This window comes from Equus przewalskii, chromosome X (genome assembly GCF_037783145.1).
Source record: "Equus przewalskii isolate Varuska chromosome X, EquPr2, whole genome shotgun sequence".
NCBI lineage: Eukaryota > Metazoa > Chordata > Mammalia > Perissodactyla > Equidae > Equus > Equus przewalskii.
Window position 1 is genome coordinate 32,903,332 of NC_091863.1, and position 14,508 is coordinate 32,917,839.

General features: G+C 48.4%; 1 protein-coding gene across 18 annotated transcripts in view; it reads right to left on the reverse strand.

Moving 5' to 3' along the window:
* Window positions 1-2,489: 2,489 nt before the first annotated feature.
* Window positions 2,490-14,508, reverse strand: part of BCOR (BCL6 corepressor) — a 115,562-nt gene continuing 103,543 nt past the window's right edge. For 11 of the 18 annotated variants that reach the window (XM_070606205.1, XM_070606204.1, XM_070606206.1 and 8 more), the window contains 8 exons: window positions 14,189-14,443; window positions 8,982-9,148; window positions 7,661-7,806; window positions 7,199-7,276; window positions 6,832-6,988; window positions 5,344-5,631; window positions 3,312-3,392; window positions 2,490-2,669 (listed from right to left, as the gene is read on the reverse strand). In XM_070606205.1, the coding sequence (XP_070462306.1) occupies window positions 3,344-3,392; window positions 5,344-5,631; window positions 6,832-6,988; window positions 7,199-7,276; window positions 7,661-7,806; window positions 8,982-9,148; window positions 14,189-14,443 (1,140 nt within the window). In that variant the 3' untranslated portion in view covers window positions 2,490-2,669; window positions 3,312-3,343. Of the gene's footprint in view, window positions 2,670-3,311; window positions 3,393-4,472; window positions 5,054-5,200; window positions 5,632-6,831; window positions 6,989-7,198; window positions 7,277-7,660; window positions 7,807-8,981; window positions 9,149-14,188; window positions 14,444-14,508 lie in introns of those variants that run through there. The other 7 variants (XM_070606218.1, XM_070606217.1, XM_070606213.1 and 4 more) reach the window with 2 other exon arrangements.

The window sequence follows — 14,508 nt, forward strand, 5'->3', positions numbered from 1 at the left end:
GGCTTGTTTGGTGTATACCTCCTTCCCCTGCCTCCTGGATGACTTTGATGCAAATACGACATATCTTATCATTTCATCCATGAACATTTCAGCACATATCGCTAAAAGATAAGGACTCTACCAAAAAAATGTTCAGTGTTCCTATTTCCCTAGTTTCACTATTTGGTTTTTCAATTTGTCTGTTCAAATCAGACTCTGAGATCCATATTTTGCAAGTCTTGGCATTTCTAAGTCTCTTTTACTCTATAGGCTCCCCCTCCATCTGTTTTTCCCCCTTACAATTTATTTGAAGAAACTGAGTCCTCTGCCTTATAGAGCCTCAAACAGTCCAGCTTTGGCTACATACATACCCATAGTGTCTTAACATGTTCCTCTGTCCCCTATATTTCCTGTAAATTGTAAATAGATCTAGACCTGCACTGTCCAGTATGGCAGCCACATGTGGCTATTGAGTGCTTGAAATGTGGCCAGTCCAAATTGAAAAGTGCTGCAAGTGTAAACTAGACACTGGGGGTTTTTTGGTTTCTTTTTTCCTTGAGGAAGATTGGTCCTGAGCTAACATCAGGGCCAATCTTCCTCTATTTTGTATGTGAGCTGCTGCCACACCATGGCCCCTGACGAGTGGTGTAGGTCCATGCCCAGGGACGGAACCCAGGCCACCAAAGCGGAGTGTGCCAAGCTTAACAACTAGGCCATGGGGCCAAATCCCACATTGGACTTTTTAAGTCTTAGTACCAAAAAACAAAACTCAAATATCTCATTAAGAATTTTTATACTGATTGCAAGTTGAAATGGTAATACTTTGGATATATTGAGTTAAAATAAAATACAAAAGTTAATTTCAACTTTTGCACTTCTTAAAATGTAGCTACTAGAAAATTCTAAATTACACATGTGGCTCACATTATATTTCTACTGAGCAGCACTGCCCTTGAGGTTTGATCAGTTTCAGGTTCAATGTTTCCACAAGACTCCTTCATAGGAGGTGAAGTGTTTGCCCCTGAGGAGGCTCATAATGCCTGCTTGGGTTTTTTTGTTTTCTCACTATTTGGGGGAATGTTGGCATTCATCAATGATCATTCATTGCCTCGATCCACTATTTCATTAAGGGTTGTAAACTGGTAACATTCTATAATTTCTTCTTATATTGGCTGGAATGCTATTGCAAAGCGAAACGTTTCCTCGATACAGGAAAGGCAGGGGAAAAGCTTGATTCTTTCCTTTTATTTGCCAGTTTCCCCCCAACATCCCTCCAAAGGGTTATCAGTGAGTTTGTTGTCTTGTAGACCATTACAAACTCATGGACTTGAACATATTTAATGTTTATTTATATTCATTGCAGTTATACTCATTGGTGCTCAAAGTGGCCCATATTTATCCAGTGGGGGCTCCTTCAAGTTGGCTGCTGAGTCCTTCTGATACAGCCCCACCAGCTTATTGTGTATTTCCATACTCCCTTCCAAGCCTCTCCCTTGCCAAACTAGAATCAACCATTTCTCAAAGGAACCTCAATTCTCTTTAGTAAGAAAAGGTAGTTAGAAACCACAGTCTGGGAGGTAGTGGTGCTTGCTTCTATTAGTCAGTTTCTAGGCCCTTTCAGTCGACTGAGCTAGGAAACAACATTTTTAAAGACAGAATTCATCCTGAGTTCATAGTGATACTTCTCATTCAAGATCAGGACTACATAATTTCTATTTAACCTCACCAATCCTCCATTTGTATCTCCTTTCTCCCATGCTGAAAATCCCAATCCTCAACAATATCAAGTATTTTTGCTTTATCTCAACAACACAAACGGATCAGTTTCAGCATAACAATGCTGATACTACAGGATTACTGAAAATAGTTTAAAATGGCTTCATACTTTTCTGTCCTTGGGGTACATCTACAAGGTTATCATATAATCAATTTATTGTTTTTAAGTCACTCGAAATAGTTCCTTTCTGTGTGGTCGTGCTGCCAACTGGATACATAGTTAGGTTTATTTGTTTCAATTTGCTTTTTGGTTTATAATTATGTAAACTCTAAAGTCAAATCTACACCAAAAAATTCAGAGAAGCATAGCTTCCATTCCTTCCCCAGAGGTAACCATTTTTAAACAGATAATATTCTTTCATTTTTTACATAAAGCCGATATGTGTAGATGCTCGACTCCCCATCCTCTTCTTAAATAGTAGGAAGCCACACACACTTTTCTTCACATTATTTTTTCATTTAACATATCCTGTGAAGAACACAGTAAAGCAATTTGGAGAGCTAGTCCTCAATTCCTTGCAGTTGCACGGTACCCACTGTGTACCACTGTTAATTCCACCAGGGCCTGGCAGATGAAGGTTTGGGTGTTTTCAGTCTTTTGCTATCGTAACTATCAGGCCAATTTGACAAAAGAGGAGAACAAAGCTCAAAGAGCAATGCGCCCAAGTGCACGCAGATGGTAAGCATATTAAGATTAGATTTGACTGGAGTAGTAGAAAAACTCAGAATACCAGTGGCTTCAACATAACGGTTTATTTTTCTCATACACAAAAGACAGGCAGGGTAGGGCTGGTGTCTCTGTTCCACCAGGTCCTCAGGAATGCAGCTCCTCCAAATGCCTTGTTTTGAGTGCTTGACTTCCACACTTCACTGCCCCGGGTGGCTGCTCTGGATCCAGCTGTCACAGGCACATTCTAGCCAGGAGAGGGAGGAAAGGACAGAGGGCGTGCTCTTGAGCTTTAAGGGCACCTCCCGAAGTTGGATGAACCACTTCTGCCCTCCAGCCCCAGTGAGCATATGAGTGAATCTGCACCTCTGGTGCCACTACAGCTGGGGTGACCTCATCTACACTCTCTTCACCTGGAGAGCTCCTCTACACCCGGTGTGATATGGTCTACACCTGTGCTCCCCTCTCTTCCCACGGCGGGGTGCTTCTACCACCATGGTCATCTCTCATCCATACTCCAGGTCAGTCCTTTCATTCTTCTTCACCCATGTTTTCAAACACCCTGATGGTTCTTGCAATAAACATTCTTTCCACCTAACCTAACAGCTCCTCCAACTGCATGAACCACAACGTCAAATGTCTCCTAAAGCAAGTTCATTCCTTCTCCCACACCACTTAAACCTGGGGCTCCCATCTGTTTTCTTGGCTTAATTAACAGAATGACCTTCATCCAGGATAGAACCTCAGTTGGCCTGGGGCCCTCCCGTTGCCTCCAAACAAATACAAACACAAAGAGCAGAATGCCCTGGAGTTCTGCTTTGCTTTAATTTGGGCTCTCGGGAGCCCCCGGCCTACAGCAGTCCAGGCTCACCAGTCCTCTTTTGCTTACGTCATTCCTGCGGGTCTCTTTTACTGCTCTTGCTATTTGCTTTTTTCTCTCTTGTTCCCACCTGATGTTTGAGGCGACTTCCTAAAAGACAAACATTTAGCAGACTATTAACAGTGGTTTTAGCTCTGGAGTGGGGGAGGAAGGGAGGCTTGGCATGGGATGACAAGAACCTGTATTTCTGAAACGCTTGGAATTTTTTCTTTTTTTACAGTGAAAGTGTTTTTTTTTTAATCAGCAGAAAAATTAACAGATCAAAAAGACTTCTTGGCTGCCTTTTGTCTCCAGGAGTTTCATTTGGTACTTCAAGTCTTCCCCTCCAGGGCTTTTTCTAAGTCTTCCCCAACAAGGGCTTTCTCTCTCATTCCACACACAGGTTATCGGACCGTGCTGGGTTTCCCAGTTCCCAACTACACCTTGCTTTTACCGCCTGCCAGGCCACAGAGCTGGCTGGCCTCTTCCCACACATACTTCAGGACTTCACCTTAAATACATTAGCTCCATGGCTTCTCCTTGACCCCAGAGCCCCCTTCCACCTGCTCTGCCTTGGCATTCTCAGGCTTCAGTGCACGACTGGAAAGCACCCAGGGCATCCTGAGCACAAACAGCCTTCATACAAGGAATCAGAAGCTCATAAAATCTTCGGGAGGACCAGAGGAACGTGAGTCAGGGATGACACTGGAACCACTGGGCTCAAGAACAATCTGCCAAGGTTGTCATCCAGGCATGACAAAGCTGTAGACCTGATCTTGAAAGGCTGGTCTAGTCACTCCAACTGGCTGGCATGTCTCCCTGACCTTTCTTAGCAGCAGCCACTAGAGAAGGAAGACACCTCTACCTCGCTCTGCCTTCCAAACCAAACAGGCATTCAGAAACCTAGCTGCAAGGGAGTCTAGTAGTTCTCAGCTTTCCAGCCTCTGCGATGAAGGAAGGACATGAAAGGATGTGGGACGAAAAGCCTACTAGGGTATCAAAGGAGGTGGGGAAGAGAAGGATCTGAAAGACATCATATTCTGAGTATAACTCCCCTGAAATACTCTAGTCTGCTTTGATTTATAGACACTACTCATTGCCCTGAAGTCATCTAGAAGGAACTGACCATCAACGTCACTTCAAAAAAATCCAAGACAACAACACTTCAGGAATACATAGGACACAAAGTACTTCAATTTTCTCCTTTCCTCAACAGGTTTATTGCCTTTTAAGAAAATTTTTGTAAAATATAAATACAAAGGCAGAGAATTTACTTACAAAGTTAAAACACAGATTTCAAACATAAACACACAATTCAGAAAATTTTAGTTTTATGTACATTTTCAAGCAACCTCAACATATTATGTTAGTTTTCAATATTTTACAGGGTACAGAAAAAAATAGCTCAAAGTCTTCTTTAAATAAGAGCATAAAATGTTTAAACATATAAACAATCCGGTTTGACGCGTGAAAACTAATTTCACAGCTTTTAAATTAGGATATAAAAGTTTCATACAATTAGTTGTTGTGTGTGGATATGGTTTGAATTTATATTACACACTACTGGATTATATCCAATAGCATTGACCTGGCCCGAGCAGGTACTCTGTAAACAAAACATAATGTTACAACAACGCCAAGTGCCATCACCAAATTTGCCCCCCGAAACCAACCACACGGTTCTGACCACACGCAACAGTTACGGCCTCTGTCATCAGAGCTTTGTATGAAATTAAGTCAAAGCGTGGAGCTCCTTTTCCTCATTTTTTTTCCTTAAAAAAGAAAAGAAAAGAAACAAATGTTCCAAGTAAAAACAAACATATCCCAAAGCATGTGTGAAAAGTAAAGAAACATTATAACAGCTTCATAAAAACTGACTTAAAGTTTAAAAAGAAAAAAACATGTTTCTAAGTCCTTCCGACTGGAGTCATTTCTCTTATATAAAGAAGAGATATTTCATATGTAATAGTGTCCTTTCTTTACAGAAATAGTCGTATTATGACACATATGCACAAGGATTAACACTATAACACACTGTACACGGAGGGCCTGGCGAGCTCACCAGTAGTCGTCTGAGACCATGTCATTGGGGTGTAGCCATTCCACCGATGAGCCCAGCAGAGTCTGGAGCTCGTTAGTGAACTCCACCAAATGTACGAGCTCATTGCTTTCAGGATTGAAGGCTTCCAGGTCTTTGGAGCAAGAGAACAAGAGACTTGCTGAAACCTGCCGGTAGAACTCCGCCTCTGTGATGTTGACAATTTCCACATTTGGGAAATTGCAGCGGAATATGCGCGAGGACATTTTCAACTTCTTAAGCACGTCCGACAGCAACAGCCAGTTTCGGGGCCTGCAAAAGAGAAAGGAAAGTGGTTCGAGTTCCTGGCAAAATTAAAAGCGCTCCCAACCGTTAACTACCACTGTGAGGTGCTCAGGGCCCTAGCGCTTGGAGGGCTGGGGACTTGTGCTGTGACACCACTGCCCTCCCCCATTTCTCATCGTATCTAGAAGAGAAGCCCTACCGCTAGCGGTGGGAACTCTGGACCCATGTGGATCCGTTAAGAGACCATCTAGGAAACACCAACCGACTCAGAGGGAAGCAGAAACAGCACCTCTGAAGGAGCCTCGTCACAGGTCGCCTCAGTGCTGCCGGGCCTCATGGAAACCGACAGGTAAAGACCTGCTCATAACTCGGGTCCCCACTCTCCACGTGAGTGCCCTGCTAGTGACTGGGGGAAGCCAGTCTGTATCCCAGCCTGAGAGTGACCATCAATGCCTCTTTGATCTCCCCTCTCCTCCGACCCTCACAAACAGAGCACTAAAACCTCTGGCTGGTTCTCCTCTCCTGTCACACAGCTCCACCCCCATCCCTCAACGCTTTCAGGAGCATGTTACATTCTCCACATCCACCCTGCCCCACTTTGATTTCTATCACTCATAAAATGTCACTGTAACGGAACAGCGTATGTGTTTATAGCCTCAGAGCCCAAGGAGGACGTTACTCTTTAAGCACCTTTGTCCACATACATGAGAACAGTCTCCTGACACATACACCCCAAGAGATTGGTCACCAGGGCATGGTGGCCCAATCCTGGGGGCAAGACTGGATCTAACCATGTCTGATGACACACAGACTCCAGGTACCACATAAGGCTTTTCCTAATCTTACATGAGAAGGGGGTATATGAGTATAGTCCAGTAAACCTCAAATGCCTTAGAAGGTGCCTACGGTGGCCTGTTGGGGAGGCTCCTAAGGAGGACCCCTTCCCAAAGAATTTAGTGACTGAAGGCTTCTTGCATGAAATTCCAGTCACTGACTTCAATGTCCTTTGGGCTCTGGGGGTGTGTTCTCATGAGGGCGGTTATACCATGCTGTGCCCCCACCCCGGCCCCAAGGACACCTTTTCTGGAGAAGATCGACTGCGTTACGTGAAGTTCATGGACACAGGAATGTCCTCACCCACCCACCGTCACCTGCTTACAGGGGTTTCTACCCCCCGACCCTGAGAGCAGCCGGGCTAGTTCTCAGCCACACACTAGCCAGGCTCACCCCTGAGTGACGGACACTTGGACGTTGTAACATGGCAAGAGGGGGCTTTTTGAGAATTCAAATTCAAACACATCGCTGTAGGCCTCGTCATCATCATCCTGGTCCTCTGGTCCCGGGGGGTTTGCAAGGACATCACAGCCACTTTCATTAGGTGGTTCTAATGGAAAGCAAGCGAGAGAGAAAGGAGTCAGTAAGGGAGAGCACAATTTCAGCTGGTGTCCAAAAGGGGACTCTTTAAAGATTCTTTCCCAACCGAACCCTGCTTACAGCACCCACCCCCCGCCCCCCAGCCCCTCACCCACATGAGAGAGAAACGTTCTGTAACTCATTCACGTCCCCCGGAACTAAAGAGAACAGTGCTGCTCACCGCACACGGAGCTGCCGTAGAACTCCCAAGCGCCATTGGCGTCGTCATCACTGCGACCCTGGAGGTCGTTTAAGTAGTCTGCAGAGGGAGAGAGAGAAACGATAAAACCCGCTGGGGAGACTCAAAGGCTGGCAGAGTCAAGGGGGGGCTGGCATGTCACTCCCTGTGCGTGCCTCTCCCATACCCTATTCTCTGCCCTATCTGACCCGAGCCCACACACCTGCTCGCCTGCCTTCCCGATGCACGGACCACACCAGCCCACCCACGTGACACCATGGCACGCATCTCTTCTTCGAACTGTGGCTCTCTTCTTTGACAGACTAACTTTATGCTGCTTTCCCCAGTAAGTGTAACTCGAGGTAAACAAGAGTGGGCCAAAGGAGCAAGTGGCATTCTTTGACTGGACCTGTGAAGTCACCTTCTAGAGCTTTGAATAAGACCATTTCTTGCACTTCGTCGTACCTGTTAAGAACTTTTCCATGAGTTCACTGTGGGTCATTTTCATAATAGTTCTTCCTGAGTATGTAGCCAAAGTGGGGTCAGCACCATAGGAGAGGAGCAAGCGCACAATCTCCAAGTGATCGTTCTCGACGGCGTCATGGAGAGGCCTGGGGGAGACGCGCAACGGGATTAAACTTGGGCACGCAACGCTTGCCTCCAATGAGAGTGGCTATGTGGGTGCCAAGCTGCCCAGGTGCAATACGTCACCAAGGAGGTGTGTACTGTCACTGCCACTCCAAACAGGGAAACTGAGGCACCACAACTGGCCCAAAGTCAAGCAACAAACTACTGTGTTGTTATCTCTACACTTAACCCTTTATGGGGCAGGTGAAGGGGCTCTTTCAGGCCTAATTCTCAAATGTAAATCTATCTTAATCCAGGGCCTAAGGAGGACCTCGAGCCAAAATGAACCCGTTTTCAAGGAACTAAAGTAGTGACAAACCGTGAGATAATTTATGGGGGGAAAAAATCCCATTATCATGGAAGCCAGGACAATATGCAATTGTTATACCATTAAAACAGCCTACTCCATTCTTAAAAGAAACGAGGCGTCAAGCAGAGCCTCTCCTCAAAGTCAGATGCCCGCTGTCCGGAGACCCACGATCCACCCTCTGGGCAGAAGCAGAGACCCGGGCCAAGTTCTGAGGGGGCCCAGACGCCTCCCGCCCGTGTCCGCTGAGTCGGAAGCCCGCGGCAGCCCCCTCTTGAGGCAATGCTGTTTGGAACCCACGAAACGCCATATACACTGCAGTTTTGCTAATTGTATGACTGTCAGGAAAGCCCTAGAGCCCCACCTCCCGGTAGCACCCCCACACAACCCAAAAGATCCTTGGGTTGACTCAGACCTGGGCCTCTGACCAATGAACCGAGGTCAAGGACAGGGTGGGTGCCGGGCCCGGGGATGTGGGTGGATACGGCAGGTCCTACTGAGCCAGAGGCCCTTGGCCCTCTGTCTGTACTCCTGGGACTTTTAACTCACATAGATTTTAAACACTGTGCTTTAATAGATGCTGATGAAGACTCCAGACTCTTCTAAGGCCACACCCTTGACTACTCACGCAGGCTCAATATTTTCAGAGACTTTTATCCATGGGAGCATTACAACCTTTTAAAGCTCTATCTAAATTTGCCAGAAAGGTCTGCTCAATCCCATTCTAGAGACTCCACCATCAATGTGCTTACATGTCACTCTCCACCTCTCCCTCAACGGTTCCCTCCATACCCTGAGAAGCACCGCCTGTGCCCCAGTAGGGCCAAGCCGAGAGCAGGACCGGCCACTGACCTGGTTCCATCCTGGGCACTGCAGTTAACATCAGCGCCATACTCCAGCAGATGTCCTACGATGTTGAGCCAGCCTCGAGCACAGGCCTCATGCAGGGCACAGTAACCCGCATTATCTCGATGGTTCACGTCACAGATCTTGTTCTCCAGGCAGTACAAGACTACCTCCTGTGGGGAGGGGAGGGGACGCCATCAGACCACCACACAACGGGCTTTGTAAGGGTGACTCCCCATAGCTTGGCAGTGCCCACGTTCAAAGGCATAGACCCTTGGGTTGCAAAGCCCACTACGGTGCAGGCAGGCGGTGACGTCTAGGGCTCTGCTGCCCCACGGCCTGGCCCTGGGCAGGTTACCCTTGCACTTTCCCAAGCCTCCATTTCCTCCTCTGTGAAACGGGAGACTAAGAGGCTCCCTAGGGCTGCTGGGAGGACGCAATCAGACAGCTGTAGGAGCCCTCAGGCCAGGGCCTGGCGTGGCCAGCCAGTACAGAGGTGTCCTGGCTGCTAATATCTGAGATGAGGCACTGACAAGTACAGGGCATGCTCCCTCGATGGGTCCCGTCAATAGATGGTAGTGGAGAAGAACACGATTTAGATAAAAGTATGGATGACAGATTCGTAAGAGAAATTAAATCATAAGGAGAACATTCTTCCACTTAGAGAGGGAGGCCCAGGTTAGTCAGGTCCTCAGACCCCAAATCAGAGCCTGGGCCACAAATGCTGCTGTTTGTATGTGAAGTCGAGCAAAAGGGGCTCTCTCTATGCACCACACACACCATCCAGAAATGACACACAATGCTTTGATTAACCCCATCTTTTTTTTTTTTTTTGATGAAGAAGATTGGCCCTGAGCTAACATCTGTGCCAATCTTCCTCTATTTCATGTGAGATGCCACCGCAGCATGGCTTGCTGAGTGGTGTGTAAGGTCTACACCCAGGATCCGAACCCTGGAACCCCAGGCCGCCGAAGCAGACTGCAAGAACTTAACCACTACGCCACTGGCCTCCCTCTCCACCCCACTCGGAGCTGAATCAATAGAATGTTTTCATATTTACTTAAGTTAATGACAGGGATCTGATATACCACATACTGCAACCTACACATTTCCAGAACTAAATAAAATAAGTTCGCCCTTCCCCCTTCTCAGAAGGTGTTCTGTGTCAACAGTTTGCATTAGAATCACTGTTATTAATCTTACTTCTTTGGCGTGTTAAAATATTAATATGAGCCGCTCCCAGTAAGCAGAGCAGTAATTTATTCAATGTTTTATTACCTTGATTAAGAACGTTTTCAAACACATAGAACAGCATTTGCCACCAGAAAACACGTTAGACTGTTTTCCTACAAGTCATGCCCAGCAGAGCGCTGTCAGGTTCGGAGAGCCGGGGGCAGGCAGAGCCCACGTGCGGCCCAGCACATGGTACACTTGCTAAGGGGGAGCTGGACGGGGTCGGGGCAGGCCCCCCTGTGACAACTCTTAAATAACTCATCCGTTCAACCTCAAACAGGGGTCATTCATGCCACCTATAGATGTGAGGTGGGTTCTAAAAAACCTTTAATGCCCTTCAGGGGACACATCAAGTGACCATTCACTTGGGAGCTAACTAGAATGTTCCATATGCTCAACCTGGGAACCCAATGTGGCATGCTGGTAAACCTGGCCATCAGGGCCCAGTTGCTTCCGGTCACTGCAGCAGCTCCCTGTGAAAACCAGGAGGTTTAGAAGGCATGCCCACAAACTCATTTCTTCGTTCAGATCCGAACCTGCCAGAAAGCCCACAATCCTCTGGGCTCCCAGGCCACCTGCCCTGAGCCCTGGTATCCAGGATACCGCATGAAGCTGCTGCTCTTTTAGCAGGCCCTCACTAGCCAGACTCGAGTGGACGGCTGCAAGCTAATGAGTTGTGTGCCCCAGCCGGGGAGAGGCCCAGTCACGTGGCTCTGGGATCAGGTCTGAGCGCCACCGACTGCTGTGCACAGATCAATTTACCCGGGTCCCGGTGGCCTGCCTCATGTCCTATCAACCCAGGGTTTATTTGCTCTGACAATTATGGCCTTCACCTGGAAACCTCCATCGCCACTAGGGCCGATTCGAGGGTACCTAGAAATGAAAGGACATCAAAACTGATGGGTAAGTCAACTCTCTTTTCCTGGAGGATGGCAGCAAAGGCAGAAGTGACCGGACAGCCAGGTCGGACTTTCTGCTGTGGGCTGTCCTAACTCATCCGTGTTGATATTGCTATTTACTTAGCCCTTCTCATTTCCTCAAATGAATACCTTCCATTACCCCACAGCACCCTAGGAGATATCAGGAAGGGACGGTGGTACTGTTCTCATGCGACACTTGGGGAAATTGAGGCCCAGAGAGGTTAAACGCCAAGTTCAATCAACATGAAGTACTAGACCCGTAACTCAGGTCTTTTGGTACTTGGGCAGCTAGGAAGATTCAAAAGGCCCATGAGAGCCCCAGCTAGAGGGATGCAATCCAGCCAGAGATGCAATCCAGCTGTGACGGGCCACCCCGCAGGCCCTCTCTGTTGGGGTCAAGTGGGCCAACCAACTTTCTTAGCTGGGAGGGCGATGGCCTCTGAACAGATGGCAACCACTGTCCCCAAGAGTTAGAGAGAATGGTTAAGAGGCCAGGTAAGCCTGTCTACCCAGTACCTTTCTTGGTTTATTTTCTACACTAGAAATGGGAGTGTTTGAAGGGCAGCCCACCCGTTCCCAAACCAAATCACACTGTTTTTGTTGGACAGTTCTCTGTTAAGCGGCTATAAGCCGAATGCCATTAACCGCAAAATGTAACCATAAAGGCCATAAACCCGACATTGTTAATTAATTAAATGCCTCATTAACTTTTTTAAAAACATGATTTATTCGATTCATAGAAAATTTAACCATCACCACTAAACGCACAAGCATGTGGCACATTGGTATTTTAGCCTAAGAAACAGAAACCTCTTTACCGGGAGGGAAAGGTTTCAGTGTCACTGGCCACACAAGTGTCTGTCTAACGCAGATCTGAAGACAGAACGTGTTGCTAAACCTCAAGAAGCAGATTCACGACATAAAGCTTGGACAGCCTTTTTATTGCACAGGGTGTCTTCAGCTAAGCAGAAAATAGCAACGGTACAGACTAACTTCAGGAAAAGCCTTGCAAACCTGTGCATCAAAACCACACCCGCACCGGGTTAAGCACACTGTCTTGCAATTTTAAAAGGTTTAAATTGCCTTATCTCTTGACCGGGCCACCATCCCAACATTTTCATTTCTGTCCAAAGAAATCCTAGAAACTTGGATTGAAAGTTGAAAGCTTTCATCTAGTGGTTAAAATGTTCAGCATCAAAACTGGTGACCGGTGCAATTTACATATTGACATTTACATCTGAAGAAGAAAACAAACCACTTATCCTGCCATAAACATTCCCAAGGTTTCATGTGCCATCAAAGGCCTGGTAGCCTAAAAAATTACAGATCGAGCGCTCCTGGGTCCAGGCCTCAGACCCACCAACTCTATGAGAACAACCAAAATGGGGGCCAGCCCCTGGCCCAACAAGGGTCTCTGGTCCCAAAGGGAGACAGGTGGAAATGCCAAGATCAAAGGTGAGGCCAGGAGCCCCGCCCTCCAAAGCAGGTGGAGCGGGCTGCCCTCCTGCCCTCCCTCCTCTCATTTCCAGTGTTTGCTGGAAGCACAAATCTATTTTCTCAACCACAACTAGTAAGGAGCGAACACTCGGCACGCGGGATCTAGCTCAGCGCCACGTGCAACACCTCCCCTGTCCTCCAGAGCTGCTGCTCTCAGCTCACAGGAAACCGACGCTTGCCACCTGGATTTCATCTGCAAGCAACTGAACTGACCACCGAACCCTCAGAGAGTCCTCTCCAGGTAATCAGAGACCTCCGGAAGAGACACGTTGATACGAACAACGCCCCAAAACATCCCCAAACAAAGAAGGCGCTAGTTCTTCCAAACGTCCTACTTGCACCGTCAGGCCTCGGGGTGGGGTCAGGGTGGAGGCAGTCACACCAGGAAGGGCTCCCGACACAATGGACAGGGGCACAGAGCTGGCTGGGCAAATCCTGTGAGCCGTCAGCAGAGCCTGGGGCCTTCTCGGCTCCTGCCCCGCCGGCGCTCCACACCTCCACACTCAGCCTGCTGAGCCGCATTTTATCTTCACCATTCAACTCCCAGAGGGCTGATGCCAGCATAAAAAAATGCCTCTGCCCTGTGGGCTATTACATCACAATTTCAACTGACAAGTGTGGGGGGAGCTGCGCCGGGCAGAGAGAGCAATCCATCTCACAGAGGGTTCGGATTGTAAAAAGGGCAATTCCAATGTGAGCCAGGCTTGGGCGGGGGTGGGGGGAGTGTGGGGGCTGGCCTTTGGAGCCAGACTGCCAGACGGCTACCTCTACGGCTACCTCTACAAGTATCGCTGACCTCCTCTAAGGCTCAGTTTCCTCATCTGGAAGCAGGATAACGCTAGTTACTACCACACGAGGATGTCGCAGGGGTGAAATGAGTTACTAGGGATCATCCGGGTTAGAAAGATATAAGCTATCTTTCCACTGATATTGCTATAGCAATATAAGCTATCACTGTCATTGGTCATGCTGGGTGGGGACACAGGAGGTGGGCAGTGAGTTTGGGGCAAAGCCCGAGTCCCCGGCCCTCATTAGCCCTCAGGCTCCCTTGCCCTCTGTGAAAGAGACTGCTCAAGTTTGTCCTCTCCCCGACCCTGCCCTGCACAGACATTTCCCACCCGCTGCCCCACGGGGCGTCCGCTCTGCACAAGCAACCCGAAATAAAGCTAATAACCTCTCTCCCCCTTGCTAATCAGAATCCAAAAGGGCTCATTAAAATTCCCCCAGTCGCCAAGGCCTGGGTTATGTCAGATTTTATATCAGAGATAAGTGAGCGAGACTGGAGGATGCCGAAGCAGCCTACCTGCCCGGACACGAAGTGAACATCAGAGAGGCCTTTCTTTCCACACCGCGATTGAACAAGCCACCAAAGAGACGAGAGCGCGAGTGGAGATGAACACAAACATCCTGCTGGAGCACCCAGCCCCGCCCCCTGATATGGAGGGGGCTGGGCTCTGAGTCCCTAGCCCTCCCCTGCCCCTGCCCCAGCCAGTGTGCTCCCCCCATCCTCAAGGAGCAACAACCAGTGGTTTCTGAATCCAGGGCACCCACAGGGACACTCACCTCGTAGCCCAGCCTGGCAGCCCGCTGCAGGAGGGTCTCACCGGCGTTCTTATTAACAATCAGTCTCCGTGCTTCGGGTGGCATCGGGCGCGACTGGGAGGTCTCTGGAGGGGAGCCTGAGCGTGGCAGCTGCGAGGACTGGGAAGCTGGTAGCAATTGTTGCAACCGGTCGAAGGTCTTCTGGTCCTGCTTGGCTGGTGACAGTTCGTAGTGGGAACCGGGCTCAGGTCGCTTCCTGAATCTCCGGACAGTCCCCTGTGACAAAACCAGGCAGCGCACACATTTAAGGCGGTCTTCCAACGCCCGCCTCTTGCCCTCCT